Consider the following 27,889-nt stretch of genomic DNA (forward strand, 5'->3'; position numbering starts at 1 on the left):
GTGTTCCTCTCCAGTTGTTAATGTGTGTGTGGTATTGATTGCAGCTAGAAGGGGTGAGTCACAAGTAGGCCACATCCTACCCATAATTCTCTCCTCTAGATAATGAGGGGTTAACCATTTGACCCTCCACATGCCGAGAGGCTCTGCTCATTGTCTGCCTGATGAAGGCCGTTATTGTCTAAACGGCCTGTCTTAACCAGGTAGTAAGAGTTTCTAAACAAGAGTTTTTCCATTTGAGCGAGTGTCTCGCTACTTTTTCTGATGTTAAGGTCATTTTTGTCTGCACCTCTTGAATTGCTTGAAGCGATCTGTCTACTCCAGTCCTGAGGAGAATGATGATTAGGAAACAACTTTCTTCAACACATCTTATATAGCACAAATACATATGATCACTAGCACCGATGCAACAAGCAGCACAGTGCATCGTTACCTGCAAGACAAGAACCTATAAACCTACACAGGCCTCTGAGACTGGCCAGTGACAGATGGGATAGGTTTTATCAGAGAGGAATAGGAAAAGCAATTAACTAGAATATCTTTGGTTTTATTCACCTTGGTACTGCTGACTTCATGCCTTGGCTACGTCTCGCAGTGATGAGGTCATTGTTTCAGTGTTTGCTGAGTGTAAATATGTGATAGAGAACCTCAGTGTCTGGGTGTCGCACCATGTATCTGTTCATGTAGAATTTGCGTGCTCAATTTTATACACTTCTCAGCAATGCTTGTGGCTGAAATATCCAAATCCACTCATTTGAAGGGGTGTATCTCTCTATAATGCCTGGGAATACTTTGGATGTGATTTTTGTTTTGCTCAGACAACTTGGGGGGCCAAAGAAAATCACCCAGGGGACAAATTCGCCATGTGAGCTGCCAGTTGAGAAACCCTGCCCTATTATGTATTGATTTAATAGGTTCCCATGAAGTTCATTGTCTGACAGTGTGATGAGATTCAGGGGAGCAATTCACACCACTCGTTTTGTATAAAACATGCTTGAAATAGCCTGAAGATGTAAAAATAACTGTAGGTGTAGGTATGTGATTTCTAATGGGCCAGTCATTGCATTAGCATTAGTTTCCTTTTGCGATGTTCACACAAGCGGTATAATTATTAAGGGGGAAAAGTTGTAAATGGCTATCAGAGCAATGGACAGGGGTAATGGACCGGACCAACACACACTGCTGCTGGAGTTCGGACCGAGCTATCTGATTGGTTGCGGCGGCTGACATGGTGGGCTGTCCCTTCCGCACCCGGGCGTCAGGTTACGGTACAACTGTTTAGCCCGAGGAGAGACTCAAACCCGGGGACGTCGGGCTCCACGCAGTGAACGAGAGACAGAGGAAGAGAGCAGTTCTGGCCCTTGGTAGACTAGACCTCTTCTAACTATGCGTCCTTCGTCTACTAGCCTACTGCACAATAAATAACTCTAGACTCAGGGACAAAGAGGACATAGCTACTGACCGGTCTACTGCTGCATGGAGGCATCTGGGCAGTGCGTGCAGGAATACAGCTCCAGCTCAATCGGACCTCTCAAATGTTCCAGGACGAATAGAGAAGAGGAGAGCGGGAGCGCAGCGGATGAAAGGAAAGGAAATATTTACTACGTTGACTCACCGCAGTTACTCCGCTCTGGGGAAGAGAGAAGAATGGAGGAATGAGGAGAAGAGACGGTTAAAGTGTGTTATGTCAGAGGTGCTGCTGATGGAGTTATAAAGGATGGATACGTGTTGTCATCTATTCTATGAAATACAGCGACGGGTAGAGAGAGAGAGCTTTGCTGGGTGATAATATTCATCTGACAAAGACATCTGCCGTTAAACTACCCCTCTGACCGCAATAATAGCCCAGGCTGCAAAGAGACCTCGGCATAGGCTACCTGATCTAACGAGGAACCGAGTCGGTGTGACATTAGGGACAAAGACGAGAAGAAGGAACTTCCCCAGTTTCTCAGCTACAGGTCAACAACGGATCACATCGGCTTTCATCCCTCCCTGAACCACTCAAAACCGGAATTAAGATTCAACGGCTGTTGACACGCGCGCTTTGTGGACGGTTCAACCAAAGACAGGTCTAAACGAGGATCTGAAGACATACTGGACAGAGGGACATGTATCTAACATCGACCTCATATGCACCCGACTAACAAACACACGAGCCACAGAAGAAAGCGATAGATAGCGGCTGCTCCCCTGCCACGCGCACGGCCGGTCAGACTCTCTCCTCCGCTCGCTCTATCTCCCGGTTGTGAGGATGACTGGGGTCGCGTGCTTGAAGTGTTACCTCTGGATCTTTATCTTCGTATTTAGGTCGATGTTACCTTCTGACGCCAAATTACTGGAAACTATAATGTGGAGCACTCAGAATGCCAAGTAAGTGTCCTATTTAAACTCAACAGAGTGTCAAGCTTGACAAATTCGCTGTGTGTGGAGTAGTGTAATTTAAAAAACTGTATTCAAATTCACTCTTTTCCAACGAAGTTAGCACCCATGATGCGCATTGGCCTGTAGGCAATTTTTCTTACCCAAAGTTGTGTCTTGAGATTGGAGGTGAATGTAAACCTAGTCTACGTGTCAGAAATACTATCAGAAGTCAGTATTACAATATTATCTGGATAGCATTGTGTATTTGGTACATTCCTTAAAGCTAGAAGCCTTTAATCGATAACAATAGCAAAGCCAACTTATCTGTTTTGGTAAAAAGCTGAGGGAGAATTGTAAGAAATGTTAACACTCTCAAATGAATAGACAGAGCTATGGATGTAAGAACTGACCGTTCATTATATCAACATTATAGTTTTAACCATGTTTCTAGTCTATACAGTGTTTATGTTTACTTTGTTTTACAAATATTGTAGAAAATGAGACTTACGCTATATTTTCGGTTCTGATGGGGTACGCTCATCAGGCATTTAGAAGTTATATTCTTCAAGAATTAATGGGTATATAGGTAATCATTCATTTTTAAGCATGGATGTAAATTAAGATAATATGCTAGCCTGGCTAGTGACATTTTGTCGTTTCAAATATTACATGGCACAGATTTAGGACCCGGGCTAGTAAAAATTACAGTCTACTAGCCCAGCTGGCGAGTTCCCAAAGAAACATAAATTCCATCCCTGTTTATAAATCCAAAACATTGATGTAATAACCAAGGATTATAGCTTTAAGCAAGTGGTATTCAGCCAGGGGTACTGCAGGGGGTCCATGTATTTTTCTTGAACAATTCTAAAGTGGAAAAAATACATTTTTATTTAATTTTTATTTAATTTTGTTTTTAAATGAAAATCGCTAGCAACAACATAAACTAAGTTTGAATCATATACCGGATAGTTGAAAATAGGAGAATATCTTCTTTCTACTGATGTCAACTTTACTTCTCAACTCCTAATGGTCCTTCTGTAGCTCAGTTGGTAGAGCATGGCGCTTGTAACGCCAGGGTAGTGGGTTCGATCCCCGGGACCACCCATACGTAGAATGTATGCACACATGACTGTAAGTCGCTTTGGATAAAAGCGTCTGCTAAATGGCATATATTATTATTATTACTAATGTTGAGCACATTACACTCACTGGCATATGTGATATTGTTTCTGAAAAAGGTTCACAAAAAGCACCCGCAAATAGGCTACCAGTGCAGCAGGTAACCCTAACCTTTGATTAACCAGATAAACAGCTGCATTTAGAGAAAGTGTGTTTGGAGTTAGCTTTCTAGTTAATAGGCTATGTTTAGAGTTTACACTTCCACTTCCAATGACATAATGGGGAGGTCAAAATAATGAAAAACGATCCAAATCTATTCGTTTTAAAATTGTCATTTCATTCACCTTTATTTAAATAGACAAGTCAGTTAAGAAAAAAAATCGTATTCTCAATAACGGCCTAGGAACAGTGGGTTAACTGCTTTGTTCAGGGGCAGAACGACAGATTTTTACTCTGTCAGCTCGGGGATTCGATCTTGCAACCTTTCGGTTACTAGTCCAACGGTCTAACCTCCCAGGCTACCTGCCGCAAATTCTAACATATGATGGTGGTTCCTGGGTCGCCGTTTTGCCTGGGAGGGGGTCCCTGGGCAAGAAAAAGTTGAAGACCCCTGATTTAAGCTATAACAGAGGCCCAATGTGTGCTGTATTTTCCTCTCTAACACCCCACCTTATGGTGGAATGAGAGGAAAAGCCACCGGCGAACGGTGGTGGGTCTAGGTGTACTGTAGGCTAGCTCCCAGCTCGCTCAACTCCCTCAAGGAAATAAAACATCTCTCCAGTTTGTTTCGAACTCTGAACATTCCCTGGCGACAGAGAAAGCCGTGCCTGTGCACGCGCTGAGCAGCATGCTAGGGCTGCAAGCACACACACTTTCCTAATTATTGTTTCAGAGAGCCTTATCGAGGCTACTGGCAGTATAATAATGTGTTCTGGTAACATTTATCACTCACACTAGACTGAGTCTCTCTCTCTACACCCACATCACATGGCCCGTTTATGGAAATCAATTTCTGCCGCATTTGGTAAAGGCACAAGGTATTAATTGTTAATATCCCAGGTTCATGATTTAACTGCAGACTCATGACATTCAGAATTATAAATTAGGCCTAACTAACTGTGATTGGCAATGCACCAGCACAACAGTGTGCATTTTTGTGACCACCAATGTCAACTGATCAGTGAAGTCTGGTCTTTGTTGTGGGGTCAGTGTCACTGACTGACCTCTACTCTGTCTGACCTCTACTCTGTCTGACCTCTAGGGTCCATATGTCAGTGGGAAGGGCAGAAGAACAAAACTCCTGGTGTTCCTTTCCCATCCTCTCCCTCCCCTCCCCTGTTCCGTCTTCCCTCCGCTGACCTCCGTAGATTACAGATAATAGAATAAATATGGAGAATGGACAGAGCATTCTGAATGCTCGGGTGATCATTGCCAAGCTGATGCGCAGCAGGAAACTGTTACAGTTCATCTAAGGAAATTAGTCAATTTAAATAAATAAATTAGGACATAATCTATGGATTTCATATGACTGGGATGCCACTTGGGAGCCAGGCCCAGCCAATCAGAATGGGTTTTCCCCACAAAAGGGCTTTATTACAGACATAAATACTCCTCAGTTCCATCAGCTGTCCAGGTGGCTGGTCTCAGACGATCCCACAGGTGAAGAAGCCAGATGTGGAGGTCCTGGCCTAGCGTGGTTATACGTGGTCTTCAGTTGTGAGGCCGATTGGGCGTACTGCCAAATTCTCTACAATTGACATTGTAGATGGTAGAGAAATTAACATTAAATTCTCGGGCAACAGCTCTAGTGGACATTCCGCATGCCAATTGCATGCCTCAAAGCTTGAGACATCTGTGGCATTGTGTTGTGTGATATTGCACACATTGGCCTTTTATTGTCCCCAGCACAAGGTGCACCTGTGTAATGATCATGCTGTTTATTCAGCTTCTTGATATGCCACACCTGTCAGTTGGGTAGATTATCTTGGCAAAAGTGAAATGCTCACTAACAGGAATGTAAAGAAATTTGTGCACAACATTTGAAAGAAATACGCTTTTTTGTGTTTATGGAAAAATTCCAGGATATTTTATTTTAACACATGAAACATGGGAGCAACACGTTACATGTTGTGTTTATATTTTTGTTCAGTATATGTATGCATCCCAAATGACACCCTATTCCCTATATAGTACACTACTTTTGACCAGAGCCCTATGGAGGGAATAGGGTTTCCTATGTTGTGTGTGTTAGGTGACTGTGAGCTGGTGCTTTTAAATAATATCCTTTATTTATACATCCGATTCCATTGGGATTAAACATCTCAGTACTTCAGGGTGGGCTTCAGTGCTCTACAATGGAGTGAGCGAGAGAGAGAGATGTACATTTCAGCGTGGATAATTGGGTAATGGCTGAGATGTTGATCGATGAGATTACAACCTACAGTATGTTCCCTTAGGACTGGCCGATATGGCCAAAATATCATATCACAATATTTTTTACAATATGACAGTATTTTATGTTTTTGATCCTTGGGTGGCAACAAATACATTCTAAGTGATTTCGATGGGTCACTCTCCATTCTGATTGTTTTATACTGTTGTCGTGTCTTTGGCTATGCCGGATTAAGTGATATGACATGCTAGTCTATAAAATAATTTCTCCCTAATTAATATTACCTGATTGAGCTTATCATGTAAAGGTAATTAACTAGAGAGTCGGGGCACCACAAAATAATATTTATAGAGCTGTTATCTTCCGAATAAACTCTTACAGACCTAGTAATATTTTACATCAATTGCAGTCAATATTAATCGTCATCTTAATTCAGTCTCATCTGAAAGTTGTAAATTCTTGGTTATCTGCACGAACCCTGCCTAACAAGTTGAATCAGCAATGTAAAATTGGGTTTAATTATTTATTTACTAAATACCTAACTAATCACACAGAATTACACATACACATAATTAAATCATAACTTGTTTACAAATTATGTCATAAAGGACAACGTCCCTAGCGGGCGCAACATATATGACAGCTTGTTACACAAAAGAAAAGGGCTGGGTTTGAGTGAAAGAGCGGGAAGACGGAGGAACAAAGGGCGAAGCTGTGCTATTGTAAATACAGTATCTTATGCATTCTAAATCACCGCCCATTTGGAAAAGGAAAATGCAATAAATATTTACTCTGAGCTGTGCTTCAGTAGTTTGTTGGTAGATGGAAGGCCGTGTTGCCAAACCGAGTCCTTTGTCCTTTGAAGAATGTCTCTGGTGGTCAATTAGATACATTGTAGTAACGTTGTTGTGTGGTAGATGGGATACTCACTCTGTTCCTTCCTAACCTGCATTTGCAGCTGCTGTTGCTAACTCAACGGCTAGGAGGTATCACTTCTGTAGTCAATAAGAGTTCAAAGTTCATACCATTCGCAACCAAAGCTCACGCTGATGTTGGCTTCGTTCTGTAGTTATTATCTGAACCATTCTGACATCGGACCGTCGTCCTCACATCCTCGGAAAAGGAGGTTATATTGTCGTCAAGGCTTTATAAGGGAAAGGAGGGCGTGTTTGAAAAGTTTTATAGCCCATGTCCCTTCACAGGGGCGGGCCACTGATTGAGCAGAGCCCTACATTATGAAAACCCAAATCTCACATTTTAGAAGCTAAAAGCACATTTTATCCCATCACGAATAATTTCATATTCAAACATTTAAATTTAACAACAATTCCATGTGAATCCGATAACTCTGATGTGTAGACTCTCCACTGTAGAGTTTATGTCATCTTATCATTGATGAGAATGTCTCAGATGACAATCGAACTGACATCATATTCATTAAGTACCACTGCATGTGTTCAATTGGTCGGATTACCAGAATATAGTTAATTTCCCCACACCTTCTAATGTTCCCAGAATCTCTGTTAACCAAGGGTTATTTGCAAATATAACATCAGTAGGGGAGAGAGAGAGGAAAAAGGGGGGAAGAGGTATTTATGACTGTCATAAACCTACCCCCAGGCCAACGTCATGACACTGTTCAATTCAACTTCAACCAGAAATTGATTTAATTTGAGATCATTTACACACTGGCACATAGGGCCTCACGATATGGGCAGAAAATCTAGGCGTTATTTTTAACCAAATATTGCAATTGCGATTTGACTTGGGATTTAGATCAAAACAATTGGGTGAACTGTTGTAATCATGGAAATAGAATGATTATTCTAATTATATAGTTAGAATGTACCCACTGGGCACAGACGTCAATTCAACATCTACTCCATATTGGTTCAACATAATTTCATTACAATGACGTGGAAACAACATTGACTCAACCAGTCTGGGCCCAGTGGGTAATAGTGGCCACTTTGAATACAGTGTTGTTTAACATGACAACGAATGAAAAAGCCAGGGAGGCGTTCATAGAATTAGGAATTAGAATAGCCTACTAATCTCTATTGAGGCGTTATTGTGACAGGGTAAGAACCAAAGTGTTGGTCAGTGTTTCCCAGGGGAGTGGGACCCTATAATCTTTGGCTTCATTCAAGATGTCCTCTAGTGATTTTTGTACTTTTCCTGTTGAAAAGCAACCCAATATGGAGATGAGTACGGGCGAGTGGGTGTGTCGAAAAGAGGGGATGTATGGAAAGGAGGGGGTGTATGGAAAGGAGGGGGTGTATGGAGAGGAGGGGGTGTATGGAAAGGAGGGGTTGTATGGAAAGGAGGGGTTGTATGGAAAGGAGGGGTTGTATGGAGAGGAGGGGATGTATGGAAAGGAGGGGGTGTATGGAAAGGAGGGGGTGTATGGAGAGGAGGGGGTGTATGGAAAGGAGGGGGTGTATGGAGAGGAGGGGGTGTATGGAGAGGAGGGGGTGTATGGAAAGGAGGGGTGTATGGAGAGGAGGGGGTGTATGGAGAGGAGGGGGTGTATGGAGAGGAGGGGGTGTATGGAGAGGAGGGGTGTATGGAAAGGAGGGGGTGTATGGAGAGGAGGGGGTGTATGGAAAGCGAATCAGCTATTGTGCAGATTTGTTGCCACTCAAGACCATTTTGCGTGGCGGATTCGGCTGCAAGACGAGTCGATAAGAAGGCCACTAGTGCACCTGTGTTGTATGGACAGGCCTGCTGACCTGACACCTGACGGTGGTACTCAGGAGGACGCTAATATGGCCATTTTTTTTTTGTTCAAGTAGGATAGCAGCCTATACAAGAAATAACTAATATTGATAACCATCTAGATGTCACCTTGATACATGCACATACAGTCTACTCAATGGGGAGGGCATGAACGTCCTGCTTGACCTCACTACTGTCCGGCAACATCTACCTAGTATCAGGATGACAGTCACACGAAGCACACACATATAACGCATGAAGCAACAGTACACCCATCATCAGTACTTTTAATCCTAAATGTACAATCATTGTTGTGTAAAAATAACAGTGAAATATGACTCAGACTCGTCCTGTGGCTTCATAACAGAAGTGCATAAGGTGAATGCACCAATTTGTAAGTCGCTCTGGATAAGAGCGTCTGCTAAATGACTTAAATGTAATGTAATGTTGTGGTATGGTAGCTCAATGTAATGTATGGTAGCTTAGTGTACGGTAGTTGCCTGGTAAGAAACAGGAGGAAAAAAAGCACAGCTCAGTCAAAATCGTCTAACCTATAGCAGAGCGCTTTGTCACACCTACGCCTTTCCACACGCCCACTACTTTCCTTTCCACACGCCCACTGCTTTCCTTTCCACACGCCCACTACTTTCCTTTCCACACGCCCACTACTTTCCTTTCCACACGCCCACTACTTTCCTTTCCACACGCCCACTGCTTTCCTTTCCACACGCCCACTACTTTCCTTTCCACACGCCCACTGCTTTCCTTTCCACACGCCCACTACTTTCCTTTCCACACGCCCACTGCTTTCCTTTCCACACGCCCACTACTTTCCTTTCCACACGCCCACTGCTTTCCTTTCCACACGCCCACTGCTTTCCTTTCCACACGCCCACTACTTTCCTTTCCACACGCCCACTGCTTTCCTTTCCACACGCCCACTACTTTCCTTTCCACACGCCCACTGCTTTCCTTTCCACACGCCCACTGCTTTCCTTTCCACACGCCCACTACTTTCCTTTCCACACGCCCACTACTTTCCTTTCCACACGCCCACTACTTTCCTTTCCACACGCCCACTGCTTTCCTTTCCACACGCCCACTGCTTTCCTTTCCACACGCCCACTACTTTCCTTTCCACACGCCCACTACTTTCCTTTCCACACGCCCACTACTTTCCTTTCCACACGCCCACTACTTTCCTTTCCACACGCCCACTACTTTCCTTTCCACACGCCCACTACTTTCCTTTCCACACGCCCACTGCTTTCCTTTCCACACGCCCACTACTTTCCTTTCCACACACCCACTACTTTCCTTTCCACACGCCCACTACTTTCCTTTCCACACGCCCACTACTTTCCTTTCCACACGCCCACTACTTTCCTTTCCACACGCCCACTGCTTTCCTTTCCACACGCCCATTACTTTCCTTTCCACACCCACTCGCCCATTCTCTGGAAGTCATATTGAGCTGTAGCTACCCCGTTCTCTGGTAGTCATATTGAGCTGCAGCTACCCCGTTCTCTGGTAGTCATATTGAGCTGCAGCTACCCCATTCTCTGGTAGTCATATTGAGCTGCAGCTACCCCATTCTCTGGTAGTCATATTGAGCTGCAGCTACACCATTCTCTGGTAGTCATATTGAGCTGCAGTTACCCCATTCTCTGGTAGTCATATTGAGCTGCAGCTACCCCATTCTATGGTAGTCATATTGAGCTGCAGCTACCCCATTCTCTGGTAGTCATATTGAGCTGCAGCTACCCCATTCTCTGGTAGTCATATTGAGCTGCAGCTACCCCATTCTCTGGTAGTCATATTGAGCTGCAGCTACCCCATTCTCTGGTAGTCATATTGAGCTGCAACTACCCCATTCTATGGTAGTCATATTGAGCTGCAGCTACCCCATTCTCTGGTAGTCATATTGAGCTGCAGCTACACCATTCTCTGGTAGTCATATTGAGCTGCAGTTACCCCATTCTCTGGTAGTCATATTGAGCTGCAGCTACCCCATTCTATGGTAGTCATATTGAGCTGCAGCTACCCCATTCTCTGGTAGTCATATTGAGCTGCAGCTACCCCATTCTCTGGTAGTCATATTGAGCTGCAGCTACCCCATTCTCTGATTGCCATATTGAGCAGCAATATGTAAATCAGGTGATAAATGAGGTGAAAAGGAGACTGGAGTGCCACTAAGGGTTTTCTCTTCATCTAGTAACATATTCATGCTTAGTCTATTCCTCTCTGATTTAGAAGATACTGTTGCTCAAACAACATGCTGATTTAGGCCTACACCAGCACTGGTAGTAGGCTGTATTAGCAAGCTACGTTTGTGCTGACTCAGTACGCTAACTAGCTAGCGATTAGCATTAGCAGCTAACACAATTTATTTTAGCCACAACTTGGTAACAAAAGACAAAAGATAAAGTCAAATCCATACCGGTCTGTGCATCAAAACTGGTATATAGTAAAATACAGTATATGGTCAAATGCGTTATACCAGCCAGCACTACATTCACTCTCTCAAACACTCACACAGACAGATGCATGACTCAGTCCATACTCTACACAGACAGATGCATGACTCAGTCCATACTCTACACAGACAGATGCATGACTCAGTCCATACTCTACACAGACAAATGCATGACTCAGTCCATACTCTACACAGACAGATGCATGACTCAGTCCATACTCTACACAGACAGCCTACATGACTCAGTCCATACTCTACACAGACAGATGCATGACTCAGTCCATACTCTACACAGACAGATGCATGACTCAGTCCATACTCTACACAGACAGATGCATGACTCAGTCCATACTCTTCACAGACAGCCTACATGACTCAGTCCATACTCTACACAGACAGCCTACATGACTCAGTCCATACTCTACACAGACAGATGCATGACTCAGTCCATACTCTACACAGACAGCCTACATGACTCAGTCCATACTCTACACAGACAGCCTACATGACTCAGTCCATACTCTACACAGACAGATGCATGACTCAGTCCATACTCTACACAGACAGATGCATGACTCAGTCCATACTCTACACAGACAAATGCATGACTCAGTCCATACTCTACACAGACAGATGCATGACTCAGTCCATACTCTACACAGACAGCCTACATGACTCAGTCCATACTCTACACAGACAGATGCATGACTCAGTCCATACTCTACACAGACAGATGCATGACTCAGTCCATACTCTACACAGACAGATGCATGACTCAGTCCATACTCTTCACAGACAGCCTACATGACTCAGTCCATACTCTACACAGACAGCCTACATGACTCAGTCCATACTCTACACAGACAGATGCATGACTCAGTCCATACTCTACACAGACAGCCTACATGACTCAGTCCATACTCTACACAGACAGATGCATGACTCAGTCCATACTCTACACAGACAGCCTACAGTCCATACTCACAGACAGATGCATGACTCAGTCCATACTCTACACAGACAGATGCATACTCTACACAGACAGCCTACATGACTCAGTCCATACTCTACACAGACAGCCTACATGACTCAGTCCATACTCTACACAGACAGATGCATGACTCAGTCCATACTCTTCACAGACAGCCTACATGACTCAGTCCATACTCTACACAGACAGCCTACATGACTCAGTCCATACTCTACACAGACAGATGCATGACTCAGTCCATACTCTACACAGACAGCCTACATGACTCAGTCCATACTCTACACAGACAGCCTACATGACTCAGTCCATACTCTACACAGACAGATGCATGACTCAGTCCATACTCTACACAGACAGATGCATGACTCAGTCCATACTCTACACAGACAGATGCATGACTCAGTCCATACTCTACACAGACAGCCTACATGACTCAGTCCATACTCTACACAGACAGCCTACATGACTCAGTCCATACTCTACACAGACCGGTGCGGCCTAACCAATCAGAGCTGCAGTAGGCCTATATTCCATTGCCATATATGGATCTGTGCCATTCACTTTGAACTGGACTGTGTATACAGCTGTGGTCATGTGTAGATGTGCTTGTTTTGAGATCAAAGCAAGAGCTGCATGTAGCCACATGTCCACATTTTGTTCATATCCTTCGCTAGTTACTGAGTTATTAGCCCAGTTATAGATCATTTATGGCCAGCAATGGAGGAGTGATTGCTTCCTACAAGAGCACAAAATGTGTACATTTCTAGACGTCTTTGAAAAGCGAGTCAGGTAAAGAGCTTTTTCTTGTCTTAAAGTGACAGTGTTGTATTTTGAGAAAGGCTTGAATAAGCTAAGTAGCCAATAGACAGAGAGTAGCATAATTTGTCTGATTCTCTGTAATAATGGTATGGGAATAATAAGGCATTTTATTTTGTAAAGTGGTTTCTTGCATCAAACAACACAACAATATTTTCAGTCACCTTGTCTGAAGGACAATGGGATAAATAGGTTCATGTCAAGCCCTGCATGTTTTTTTCAAAAGTCTCATGGAATGTAGGGCGACATTGAACCCCCCACATTGGCTGCTACTGTAGGCTGAACAGTTATTTCCATGGTAAAATGTTACGGGATGCATTCTGTTCTGCCAGTCACATTCTGTTAAAGGTCCCCAAAACACACACATCAGGGGTGGACTGAAACAATAACTAATTTTGTAGGCTACCCTATTTGTTGATCTAACGGGTACCAAACTAGTTATACATTTGGCCACTATGTTAATTTGGGAAGAAAGTTATCCACATTACAAAATACAAACATTTGGGACTGACCAACAAGTTACGGGATCTGAACACTGAGTTTTCAAAGTATGCTATGGCTATGGGTGCACCCTCATAAACTCACGAGGAATACACCAATCATAGCACATTCAAATGTACAAGGCTAGACATACAAAACAATTAGCCTACACTTTTTAAAAAGATAATGAGATATACAGAGTTAGCTCAAATGTTCAAATTATTATCTTTATATTCATGCATCAAGCATATCAAAAATATTTTTAAAACTTCACACATTCACTGAACTTGAACATAAGCTACAACAATGTAAGTAATTATAATACAAAAGTCAAAAAGCACTCCTCTACAAAAAATGTAGATTACAATGTTCACTCACTGGTGTCCATAAAGCAAACAGCACAAACATAAACACATCTAAACACTGAGTCAATGAAACTGAACATTGGCTACATAACTGCAAGTATAATACGAAAGTCACAAAAACATGCCTCTGTACAAAAGCTTTAACGGACAGCAAATGTTCTTTCACCCATGTCAGCCTGTTAAGGAAGAGTCATAGCGTAGCTACTTCAGAGGAACCAGGAAGTGATTACCACTAGTAAACCAGTAGGCGGCGCAGTAACTCACTGCTCTCTGCCATCTTGTCAGTGATGTCATCTTTGTCATGTCCCATAATAATCTCCTCCTCTGTTGCCATCAAAAGGAACGCTTCAAGGTTCTCTTGAGTGAGGGAGGTTCTTAGGTGGTTCGTCGGTTCGTCATGAATTTCAGGGTGGAGAAGGTCCTCTCACAAGCCACCTGAGTGATGGATAGGGTGAGGAGGAACTTGTAGCCCAAACCAATGATGTGAAACACTTCCTTAAGCAGATTGTACTGAGACAGGAGAAGATAGCATCATATCGGGCAGTTTTTACATGTAGAACAACTTCTGCTCACCAACTCCACACTTTCATCAGGATCCTCAAAGCCTTCCCATGATTCATCACTGGCGACGGCGGCCCCGGTGTTGTACCTCTCCAATGGTGACCGTTTCAGGCTTTCACACTGTTGTGCAAGGCTGATCAGTTCAGCCTGCAATGCCTCAACAGTGGCATGTTCAGCAAATTCCAGTAAGCATTTGCTGAGCTCCTTCATGGCTGTCTTTGGAAGGCCCTTTTCTCTGATCTCAGGAAAATGCTTTGGATTCATGCAGGAGACATCTGTACACAGCACTGCATCTGCTGCATAACGGCAGTAAATACATTCAACAACAGTGTCCAGTACCACATTGTGGGTCTTGATTTTGTAATCCATGTCTGCATTAGCAATGGGCTCGTCTTCTGCCAACTCACCTGGTTTTCTCTTCTTTATTCCCTCTCTTCTCTGGGAGAGCAGTCTGAGCTTCGGCATCACAGTCCTGCTGCTCCTCCAGAATGACAATGGCCCAATCAACAAAGTCATCTGCTGCCCTCTTCACACCCCCAAAATCTCGGGCACACTTTCTCAGGTTATCCTCCGTTCCCGCCACCAAGTGCCTTTACGATATCCATGCCACTTGTTTGCAAGTATTTAGAGAGAGGGTACGTCTGCTCAAAAATCCTGAGAAAAACCTCAGCTATAATTATGGTTTCATACTTTAGGAGAACATCCTTGTACCCCTTGGGTCCTGCTTCGGATGGCAGGTTTTATGGTCACATCCTGTTCAATTCTTTCCATAGTGATGACCACATCTGGTCAGGCTTTGCAAAGCTTCCAAATACTTTCCTTTAGGCATTGTCTTTGGCCCACCAGCATGTTTCACCAATTACATCAAGCCGTCTGTGTCTCCTGTCCTCACTGGTTTCCTCCCATAGCTTCATGCGCTTGTAGGAATCCCGAACGAACACTGCAATGTCATTCAGTAGTGAGAAAAGGGATTGACTTGCCACAACAAACCCAGTGGTGTCAGTTAGCACAAGGTTGAGGACATGTGAGTAACACCACATGTGTACTTGGTTAGGAGACTCTCCTGTGAGCAATGCAGAGAAGCCCCTGTATTGTCCCTGCATATTAGCTGCTCAGTCTGTTGCATTACCAACACATTACCAACACATTACCAACACACTGTTTGATATCTATGTCCATCTTCAAGGGTCTGTTTCACAAGGTCCACAAAGTAATGTCCAGTCAATGACCGCAATGAGTCTCTCGTGGACAACATCAGTGACATATCGCAGAACTACTGCACACTGGGCTTTGGATGTTCAATTCTGTGTTGTGTCCATTTGTACTGAGAACATCCCTGCCTTTCTCACTTCAACAGCAATTGTCTGCTGACTCAACATTCTGATGACTTCAATGACTTTATTTGCTGTTGTTTTGGACGTCATATTTACCAAGGACCCTCTTCCGTTACTCCCCATTGCTTCTTGCTCTTCTCAATACAATCACTAACATGCTCTTGTAGGCAGACATCATATTTGCTAAGCAACAATATGATCTCAAGAAACTTGCCATGATTGACGGTGTCACGTTCTTTAGTATGGTCAGGGCGTGGGTTGGGTGGGCAGTCTGTTTGTTTTTCTATGTTTCTATGTTGGTTTTTGTGTTCAGCCTAGTATGGTTTTCAATCAGAGGCAGCTGTCAATTGTTGTCCCTGATTGAGAATCATACTTAGGTCGCCTGGGTTTCACTGTTGGTTTGTGGGTGTTTGTTTCCATGTTTCCACATTTTTAAAATTCACGTCATCGTTTATTGTTTTGTTTTTCAGTGTTCAGTTCGTTTCATTAAAGATTACATCATGAACACTTACCACGCTGCGCTTTGGTCCGATCTTTACTCCTCCTCAGACGAAGAGGAGGAAATCCGTTACAGATGGCCATGTTAACCAAGTTATATGCAGCTTTGTGTCTGTGTCCTCTGCTGCTGTGCCCACATTTACCAATAACTTTAACTACATCAATCACACGTTCCATGACCTGCCTCTTCTTTCTGACCTGGTCTCGTTGAACTGACATTTGGTTATCACTCAGAAGGGTACGGATGTCTGCTTTGTTGGCCCTGAGGAAAAAGGCTTCTGCACTTTCTCTATGGGTCTTGCTTCTCTCATGTTCCTGTACTCTCTGATGGGCATGTTTCCAGACTGCATGCCTCCTTTGACAAATGCACTATCACTGGCTGAAGGTTTTGCAAATGCAAGACGTACTGAGCAGAGCAAGGAGGGAGTTACTTATTTGTATGTCAGCCATTTTCTGTTTGTGCCATCTTTGGAGTGGAATACATTGGAAATGACACTTTGAGAGGTTTGTTTTGGGTGGTACTGAAAAAACAAGACTGGACTGAGGACGGGCAAAATAATAAAATGGATTTTCTGTGCTTTCGCTGTCCCTTTCAATTTTCCCTGTACTGGCTCTGAACCCCCCCTCTCTCTCTCTCTCGCGATGTTTTCTCTCTCTCTCGATCCTCTCTCTCGATTCTCTCTCTCTCGATTCTCTCTCTCTGTCTCTCCCTGTCTCTGTGTGTGTGCGCACATCTGGTTGCTCTGTAGAATGAGATTAACATTGTAAATAACCTAAACTTGTATGACTTATGTATTACTTTTAGCCTATTTTACTGTAGTGTATGTGCACTTTCCCTAGCTTTAATTTATGTGGCATGAGTCATGACTGAAAGCTGGCAAGTCCATAGTCTAGGTTTACTATTTTTTACTATATGAAACATATTGCCTTCAATGCCATATTATGATCACTATGTGGCATTCATTGATATGATATAATTCCTCCACGAAGATGTTAAGACGTGCAAACTGTTTAGCCTACCGGCTGTTGTGTCGCAGTTATTAGCTACTTACAGTTGAAGTTGGAAGTTAACATGCACTTAGGTTGGAGTCATTAAAACTCGATTTTCAACCACTCTACAAATTTCTTGTTAACAAAATCTAGTTTTGACAAGTTTGTTAGGATATCTACTTTGTGCTTGACACAAGTCATTTTTTCCAACAATTGTTTACAGGCAGATTATTTCACTTAGAATTCACTGTATCACAATTCCAGTGGGTCAGAAGTTTACATACCCTAAGTTGACTGCCTTTAAACAGCTTGAAAATTCCAGAAAATTATGCCATGGTTTTAGAAGCTTCTGATAGGCTAATTGACATCATTTGAGTCAATTGGAGGTGTACCTGTGGATGTATTTCAAGGCCTACCTTAAAACTCAGTGCCTCTTTCCTTGACATCATGGGAAAATCAAAAGAAATCAGCCAACTTCTCCCCCCCCAAAATTGTAGACCTCCACAAGTCTGGTTGATCCAAACGCCTAAAGGTAATTTCCAAACGCCTAAAGGTACCACGCTCATTTGTACAAACAATAGTACGCAAGTATAAACACCATGGGACCACACAACCGTCATACCACTCAGGAAGGAGACGCGTTCTGTCGCCTAGAGATGAATGTACTTTGGTGCGAAAAGTGCAAATCAATCCTAGGACAACAGCTAAGGACCTTGTGAAGATGCTGGAGGAAACAGGTACAAAAGTATCTATATCCACAAAAAAACTAGTCCTAAACTAGTATATCGACATAACCTGAAAGACCGCTCAGCATGGAAGAAGCCACTGCTCCAGTACCGCCATAATGTCACGCCTTGACCTTAGAGATCCTTTTTATTCTCTATGTTTGGTTAGGTCAGGGTGGGACTCGGGTGGGAAAGTCTATGTTTTCTATTTCTTTGTGTTTGGCCGTGTGGTTCCCAATCAGAGGCAGCTGTCTATCGTTGTCTCTGATTGGAGATCACATATAAGTTGTCATTTTCCTTTTGGGTTGTGTGGGATCTTGTTTTCTGTTTAGTGTCTGTACCTGACAGAACTGTTCGCTTTCGTTTTCACCTTTATTATTTTCTTTGAGTGTTTTTGAAAATAAACATCATGAACACTTTCCATGCTGCGCTTTGGTCCACTCCTTTCGACGAGAGCCGTTACACATAAAAAAGCCAGATTATGGTTTGCAACTGCACATAGGGACACAGATCATACTTTTTGGAGAAATGTCCTCTAGTCTGATGAAACAAAAATAGAACTGTTTAATGACCATCGTTATGTTTGGAGGAAAAAGGGGGAGGCTTGCAAGCCGAAGAACACCATCCCAACCGTGAAGCACGGGGGTGGCAGCATCATGTTGTGGCGGTGCTTTGCTGCAGGAGGGACTGGTGCACTTCACAAATTAGATGGCATCATGAGAAAGGAAAATTATGTGGATATACTGAAGCAACATCTCAAGAAAACAGTCAGGAAGTAAAATCTTGGTTGTAAATGGGTCTTCCAAATGGACAATGACCCCAAGCATACTTCCAAAGTTGTGGCAAAATGGCTTAAAGACAACAAAGTATTTGGAGTGGCCATCACAAAGCCCTCACCTCAATCCTATAGAAAATTTGTGGGCAGAACTGAAAAAGTGTGTGCTAGCAAGGAGGCCTACAAACCTGACTCAGTTACATCAGCTCTGTCAGGAGGAAGGGGCCAAAATTCACCCAACTTATTGTGCGTAGCTTGTAGAAGGCTACCCAAAATGTTTGACCCAAGTTAAACAATGTAAAGGCAATGCTACCAAATACTAATTGAGTGTATGTAAACTTCTGACCCACTGGGAATGTAATGAAAGAAATAAAAGCTGCAATAAATCATTCTCTCAACTATTTTTCTGACATTTCACATTCTTAAAATAAGTGGTAATCCTAACTGACCTAAAAGGGAATTTTTACAAGGATTAAATGTCAGGATTGTGAATTCCTGAGTTTAAATGTATTTGGCTAAGGTGTATGTACTGTAGCTAGCCATGCTGGGTGTCGTGTTTGTGTGTCAGTGTGTGTTTTTGACTGACCTGGTTCCTTACTGGTGAACATGTCACTTATTTTGCAGCATTTAGCTGCGTCTGCAAGGGCCTTTAACGTTTTTAGTCTCTCCCTCTCTGCTCCACCTTTCCTTTTCTGACCTTCTATTTCGTCCTGCCTAAAATGTTATCGGTAGAGAAGCAGGTATACGGGTTGACTTGTCTAAAATGTTATCGGTAGAGAAGCAGGTATACGGGTTGACTTGTCTAAAATGTTATCGGTAGAGAAGCAGGTATACGGGTTGACTTGTCTAAAATGTTATCGGTAGAGAAGGAGGTATACGGGTTGACTTGTCTAAAATGTTATCGGTAGAGAAGCAGGTAGACGGTTGACTTGTCTAAAATGTTATCGGTAGAGAAGCAGGTATACGGGTTGACTTGTCTAAAATGTTATCGGTAGAGAAGCAGGTATACGGGTTGACTTGTCTAAAATGTTATCGGTAGAGAAGCAGGTAGACGGTTGACTTGTCTAAAATGTTATCGGTAGAGAAGCAGGTATACGGGTTGACTTGTCTAAAATGTTATCGGTAGTGAAGCAGGTATACGGGTTGACTTGTCTAAAATGTTATCGGTAGAGAAGCAGGTAGACGGTTGACTTGTCTAAAATGTTATCGGTAGAGAAGCAGGTATACGGGTTGACTTGTCTAAAATGTTATCGGTAGAGAAGCAGGTATACGGGTTGACTTGTCTAAAATGTTATCGGTAGAGAAGGAGGTATACGGGTTGACTTGTCTAAAATGTTATCGGTAGAGAAGGAGGTATACGGGTTGACTTGTCTAAAATGTTATCGGTAGAGAAGCAGGTATACGGGTTGACTTGTCTAAAATGTTATCGGTAGAGAAGCAGGTATACGGGTTGACTTGTCTAAAATGTTATCGGTAGAGAAGGATGTTATGCAGGTGAATGAGGGCCCAAAAGCGACTTGGCGAAAACAGAGTCTTTATTCCAGTAAAGGAAATAGGCAATACTCCTAGACAAATCAGAGCAGAAAACAAAACATAAAGAACTAATTCCACTCGTAGTGACGAGGACAGACTGGAGACTCGACCATAAACTGTAGGTTGCCTCGGGAAGGCACCGACCGTAGCAGACTCAGACACCTGCTCACACGCAGCATCTGCGGGAAACAAGACACGACAGGGCGAGACAAAGACACAGCACGGCGAACAATATACAAGGATCCGACAGGACAGAAACGGAAAACAAGGGAAGAAATAGGGACTCTAATCAGAGGACAAGATAGGGAACATGTGTGGAAAGACTAAATGAGTGAGTAGGAGAATGAGGAACAGCTGGAAGCAGGAACGGAACGATAGAGAGAGGAGAGAGAGGGAGGGAGAGAGAGAGGGATAGAAAAAGGGAACGAACCTAATAAGACCAGCAGGGGGAAACGAACAGAAGGGAAAGCAAAATGACAAGACAATATAAGACAAAACATGACAAAGGAGGTATACGGGTTGACTTGTCTAAAATGTTATCGGTAGAGAAGGAGGTATACGGGTTGACTTGTCTAAAATGTTATCGGTAGAGAAGCAGGTATACGGGTTGACTTGTCTAAAATGTTATCGGTAGAGAAGCAGGTATACGGGTTGACTTGTCTAAAATGTTATCGGTAGAGAAGCAGGTATACGGGTTGACTTGTCTAAAATGTTATCGGTAGAGAAGCAGGTATACGGGTTGACTTGTCTAAAATGTTATCGGTAGAGAAGCAGGTAGATGGTTGACTTGTCTAAAATGTTATCGGTAGAGAAGCAGGTATACGGGTTGACTTGTCTAAAATGTTATCGGTAGAGAAGCAGGTAGACGGTTGCTATGTGCATCGGGGAGAGAGCTGATGTCATTTTTGGCGCGAGAACACTGCAGCGAGAGAGTGATAGTCACACCTGATGCATGGATTCTCCGTTAGTGATGGACATTCCGGCTTTTTCCAGTGAGACGGCTAATTTGGCTCAGCTCACCAAAAAGAGCCGGCTCTTTTGGCTAACAACAGCTCTTTAAAAACAATGTTTTGTATTTTTTCAAGTCAAACAGTTTGCAATAGTTTGACTATGATGGGTGTTAAAACAATTCTAATTAAATTATTAAATGAAATCATACTCTAACTCTTAACAATGCATTGGTTTGTAATGAAAAAGAATGCTATTAAACATTTGCATTTAAAGTAAACCTTTTAATATACAGTCGTGGACAAAAGTTTTGAGAATGACACAAATATTCATTTTCACAAAGTCTGCTGCCTCAGTTTGTATGATGGCAATTTGCATATACTCCAGAATGTTATGAAGAGTGATCAGATTAATTGAAAATTCCCTCTTTGCCATGCAAATGAACTGAATCCCCCCAAAACATTTACACTGCAGTTCAGCGATGCCACAAAAGGGCCAGCTGACATCATGTCAGTGATTCTCTCGATAACACAGGTGTGAGTGTTTACGAGGACAAGGCTGGACATCATTCTGTCAGCTGACTGAGTTTGAATAACAGACTGGAAGCTTCAAAATGAAGGTGGTGCTTGGAATCATTGTTCTTCCTCTATCAATCATGGTTACCTGCAAGGAAACACGTGCCGTCATCATTGCTTTGCACAAAAGGGCTTCACAGGCAAGGATATTGCTGCCAGTAAGATTGCGACCAAATTAACCATTTATCGGATCATCAAGAACTTCAAGGAGAGCGGTTCAATTGTTGTGAAGAACGCTTCAGGGCGCCCAAGAAAGTCCAGCAAGCACTAGGACCGTCTCCTACAGTTGATTCAGCTGCGGGATCGGGGCACCACCAGTACAGAGCTTGCTCAGGAATGGCAGCAGGCAGGTGTGAGTCCATTTGCACACACAGTGAGGTGAAGACCTTTGGAGGATGGCCTGGTGTCAAGAAGGGCAGCAAAGAAGCCACTTCTCTCCAGGAAAAACATCAGGGACAGACTGATATTCTGCAAAATGTACAGGGATTGGACTGCTGAGGACTGGGGTAAAGTCATTTTCTCTGATGTATCCCCTTTCTGATTGTTCGGGGCATCCGGAAAAAAGCGTGTCTGGAGAAGACAAGGTGAGCGCTACCATCAGTCCTGTGTCATGCCAAAACTAAAGCATCCTGAGACCATTCATGTGTGGGGTTGCTTCTCAGTCAAGGGAGTGGGTTCACTCACAATTTTGCCTAAGAACACAGCCATGAATAAAGAATGGTACCAACACATCCTCCGAAAGCAACTTCTCCCAACCATCCAGGAACAGTTTTGTGACAAACAATGACTTTTCCAGCATGATGGAGCACCTTGACATGAGGCAAAAGGGATAACTAAGTGGCTCAGGGAACAAAACATCAATATTTTGGGTCCATGGCCAGGAAACTCCCCAGACCTTAATCCCATTGAGAATTTCAGGTCAATCCTCAAGAGACGGGTGGACAAACAAAACCCCACAAATTCTGACAAACTCCAAGGATTGATTATGCAAGAATGGGCTGTCATGTGTATGTGGCCCAGAAGATAATTGACAGCATGTCAGGCCGGATTGCAGAGGTCTAGAAAAAGAAGGGTCAACACCGCAAATATTGACTCTTTGCATCAACTTCATGTAATTGTCAATAAAAGCCTTTGACACTTATGAAATGCTTGTAATTATACTTCAGTATTCCACAGTAACATCTGACAACAATATCTAAAGACACTGAAGCAGCAAACTTTGTGGAAATTAATAGTTGTGTCGTTCTCAAAACTTTTGGCCATGACTGTATATAAACAAAGTGCATATAAATGTAACAATTCAAAGCGAATACAATCTGAACAACATAATAATATAATATTATATCAAAGAAAAATAAATAACACTGTGCAAAACTGTAGCATTTAAAACATTAAACTGGTTCCTCTTTTCTCTCTCCTCTTTATTGCCATGTTATAACCAGCAGCACACAGCAATGCTGACCATATTTTTCTTTTATGAGAGATTTGCATTCAGAAATGCAAGCTGCCTCACTTTCAAAGGGCTGATGCGGTTTCTTCTCTCAGTAATTATTTGTCCCGTTTTCAAGAAGACCCTATCAGAGGGAACGGATGTGGCCACGATGCAGAGTCACCCTCTAATGACTTTAGTAATCCGTGGGTAGACAGAGGCCTTGTTCTCCCACCAGCTCAGAGGATCTGCAGATCTTTGGAGGAGGGGCTCCTCCAAATAGGATCGGACCCTCATTAGGGATTCCTTCGTGCTGCATCCCCAGTTGCTCTCTCGTCAAACAGCATCCAAACAGAAGATGTTTGTGGCACTACTGCTGGTGCTTCTGCTCCATCTGATCCCTCTTCTTCCTGTTGCCCTGGTGCCTGAGCCAGCTGACTGCTGGGACTCCCTGCTGCTGAGGTTATTCTTTGAAGAGCCTCATCATTCGCTCTGGCATCACTGAAGGCTAACTTCTTAAACCTCAAGTGCAGCGGTATCTGATAGCACGTGATTATATTCCCTTCTGTGGAACTTTCTGTCCATTGATGAACATAGGGTGTCCATCAACTCTGTCACATTTCCTGTGGTTACGTTTGTTTCTCTCTGGCGGCTGGCTGTGATTGGCTGCAGACCCTTACACAGGAGTATCATTCTTGAGTCTGTCACATAGCTGAAGAGAGAACAGTAACTTATTAGTTCAGGTTCATGTTTTGTCTACTGATGCTACATTCTCATCTACTGCTCATATACGTATATAATACTGGATTAAATAATGATGTAGTAATAACTGCTTACTGTACCTCACTCCACTGATCTCCACAGTGACCTGCTCAAAGGGTTCCAGGACTCTGCACACCTCCTCCACCACCTCCCATTCCTCTTGGGTCAGAGCATCAACAGGTGCATTGACAATGGCCAGGGTAGAGATGATGGCATCCTTTGACTCAAGAAACCGCTTCGACATATAAAATGTTGAATTCCACCTTGTAGTGCAGTCTTGTTTAAGCCTCAGCTCAGGCATCCCCATCAGGCGTTGTGTAGACTTGAGTTTTTCAGCACCTACTGTGCTCCTGGGGAAGTATTCCACAGCTACTTTCACTTTGTCCACAGTGGGCTTCATCACCTTCAGAGCATCTCTTACAATCAGGTTGATTGTGTGGGCAAGACATGGATGATGGGTCCATTTAAACATGTTCATGGCTTTGGTTATGTTAGCTGCATTGTTGCTAACGCAACAGACCACTTTTCCATCTACTTGCCGTTCTCTGGCCACTCTCAACCGTTCCTCTGCCAAGTTCTCTGAGGTGTGTCTGTCGCAGAACTCAAAGCAGTGAAATAAGTGACATGTAACTGACCTGTAAGAAGTGGTTACCCCTGATGTCCAGCAGTCAGTGGGGAGGCAAACTGCAGTAGCTTTTTGGACTCTTTCCCACACTGAAGCCTGTGTCCTCTCCTACAGTTGTGGAATAAGTGGTTTTGAAAGGGTTTTTCCTGCTTGGAATTGTGTACATTGGATTTAGACTATTGGTATAATTTCTAAAACCTCTGTCCTCCACGATCGAAAATGACTGGAAATTGGTGGCAATCATTTTAGCCAATGCAATATCAATTTGGCCTTGTTTTGCTACAGACATGGACTTTGGCATAAACTGGTCCATAGAAGACTGCGTTGCTGTGGGTCGCGGAGTAGGCCTACTTGACTGAGTGGATACATCTCGTGTGTAGATGCTGGCTCTACCGCTATCACTAGTAGGCCTACTTGACTGAGTGGATAGATCTCCATCACTATCACTAGCAGGCCTACTTGACTGAGTGGATAGATCTCCATCACTATCACTAGCAGGCCTACTTGACTGAGTGGATAGATCTCCACCACTATCACTAGCAGGCCTACTTGACTGAGTGGATAGATCTCCACCACTATCACTAGCAGGCCTACTTGACTGAGTGGATAGATCTCCACCACTATCACTAGCAGGCCTACTTGACTGAGTGGATAGATCTCCACCACTATCACTAGCAGGCCTACTTGACTGAGTGGATAGATCTCCACCACTATCACTAGCAGGCCTACTTGACTGATTGGATAGATCTCCACCACTATCACTAGCAGGCCTACTAGTCTCTCAAAGCTCCGCTGCAGCTAGCTTCACTGTTGGCTGCACAGTTCGCATATGCTGGTGTAGGTTGTGTGTAGAATCAGCTTTATATGAGAGTTTGTTTTGGCAAATTTTACACTGTGCTCTACCATTGTCTACATGATTAAAATGCATCCAATGTTACTGTGCTTCTGACTCATTTTCCAGCTGTTGTTTTCACAGCTGACCTTCCTCTCTCTCCTCGGCTGCTAAGTGTGTGACTGTGAGTGAGTTGGCTCGTCCCTTCCTCACACATCTTTGGTTCATTGGTTGACACTGTGTGTCTGATTGACAGGAACAACAGGTGAGGCTGTTAGTCTGAGAAGACAGTCAGAACTGATTATTCATATCTTACTTAAAAAAATATTTGTATAAATAGATTTGGCTCTTCTGAAATGCGAACCAGCTCCCGACATTCATCTACAAGAGCTGGCTCTTCGTTCGCAAACGACCCATCACTATTCTCCCTCATCTCGTTCCTGCTTGCTATATTATCGCTGCTCAAGTTGACTATTCACGGCAGGCCAAAACGACCCTCAGGCCACCGGTGGTCCCGACGACCAGTCCGCCTCTTGTCGCTCCTCTTCTCAGTTCGCTGCAGCTAGCGACTCAAAACACTCAAACTGGACAGTTTTATCTCAATCTCTTCATTCGAAGACTCAATCATGGACACTCTTACTGACAGTTGTGGCTGCTTAGTGTGATGTATTGTTGTCTCCCCTTTTGTGCTGCTGCCATGTTGTGCCATACAGCCCCAAAACCATACAGCCATACATCCCCACAGCCATACATCCCCACAGCCAAACAGCCATACAGCCCCACAGCCATACAGCCCCACAGCCATACAGCCATACATCCCCACAGCCTTACAGCCATATATCCCCACAGCCATACATCCCCACAGCCCCACAGCCATACAGCCATACATCCCCACAGCCATACAGCCATACAGCCCCACAGCCATACATCCCCACAGCCATACAGCCATACATCCCCACAGCCAAACAGCCATACAGCCCCACAGCCATACATCCCCACAGCCATACATCCCCACAGCCAAACAGCCATACAGCCCCACAGCCATACAGCCATACATCCCCACAGCCTTACAGCCATATATCCCCACAGCCATACAGCCATACACCCCCACAGCCATACATCCCCACAGCCCCACAGCCATACATCCCCACAGCCCCACAGCCATACATCCCCACAGCCCCACAGCCATACAGCCATACATCCCCACAGCCATACAGCCACACAGCCATACAGCCATACATCCCCACAGCCATACATCCCCACAGCCAAACAGCCATACAGCCCCACAGCCATACAGCTCCACAGCCATACAGCCATACATCCCCACAGCCTTACAGCCATATATCCCCACAGCCATACAGCCATACATCCCCACAGCCATACAGCCATACATCCCCACAGCCATACAGCCATACAGCCATACAGCCCCACAGCCATACACCCCACAGCCATACAGCCCCACAGCCATACAGCCATACAGCCATACAGCCCCACAGCCATACAACCCCACAGCCATACAGCCCCCACAGCCATACAGCCATACAGCCCCACAGCCACACAGCCCCACAGCCATACAACCCCACAGCCATCCATACAGCCCCACAGCCATACAGCCATACATACAAACAGCCCCACAGCCATACATCCCCACAGCCATACAGCCATACATCCCCACAGCCCCACAGCCATACAGCCATACATCCCCACAGCCATACAGCCACACAGCCATACAGCCATACATCCCCACAGCCATACATCCCCACAGCCAAACAGCCATACATCCCCACAGCCATACAGCCCCACAGCCATACAGCCATACAACCCCACAGCCATACATCCCCACAGCCATACATCCCCACAGCCAAACAGCCATACAGCCCCACAGCCATACATCCCCACAGCCTTACAGCCATATATCCCCACAGCCATACAGCCATACACCCCCACAGCCATACATCCCCACAGCCCCACAGCCATACATCCCCACAGCCATACATCCCCACAGCCCCACAGCCATACAGCCATACATCCCCACAGCCATACAGCCATACAGCCCCACAGCCATACATCCCTACAGCCATACAGCCATACATCCCCACAGCCATACAGCCATACATCCCCACAGCCATACAGCCATACAGCCCCACAGCCATACACCCCCACAGCCATACAGCCCCACAGCCATACAGCCCCACAGCCATACAGCCATACAGCCCCACAGCCATACAACCCCACAGCCATACAGCCCCCACAGCCATACAGCCATACAGCCCCACAGCCCCACAGCCACACAGGCCCACAGCCACACAGCCACACAGCCACACAGCCCCACAGCCATACAGCCCCACAGCCATACAGCCATACAGCCCCACAGCCATACATCACAGCCATACATACATCCCCACAGCCCACAGCCATACAGCCCATCCCCACAGCCACACAGCCCATCCCCACAGCCATACAGCCCCACAGCCATCAGCCATACATCCCCACAGCCATACATCCCCACAGCCAACAGCCCCACAGCCAGCCATACATCCCCACAGCCATACAGCCCCACAGCCATACATCCCCACAGCCCAGCCCC

At 44.4% G+C, this 27,889-nt stretch overlaps 1 protein-coding gene across 1 annotated transcript in view; it reads left to right on the plus strand.

The window, feature by feature from the left end:
• The first annotated feature begins 1,311 nt into the window (after window positions 1-1,311).
• The window catches only part of LOC123993662 (ephrin-B1-like), a 181,688-nt gene continuing 155,110 nt past the window's right edge, over window positions 1,312-27,889 (plus strand). Inside the window, exon 1 of the mRNA XM_046296027.1 lies at window positions 1,312-2,367. Coding sequence (XP_046151983.1) covers window positions 2,249-2,367 — 119 coding nt within the window. The 5' untranslated portion in view covers window positions 1,312-2,248. The remainder of the gene's footprint in view (window positions 2,368-27,889) is intronic.

This window comes from Oncorhynchus gorbuscha, linkage group LG13, assembly GCF_021184085.1.
Source record: "Oncorhynchus gorbuscha isolate QuinsamMale2020 ecotype Even-year linkage group LG13, OgorEven_v1.0, whole genome shotgun sequence".
NCBI lineage: Eukaryota > Metazoa > Chordata > Actinopteri > Salmoniformes > Salmonidae > Oncorhynchus > Oncorhynchus gorbuscha.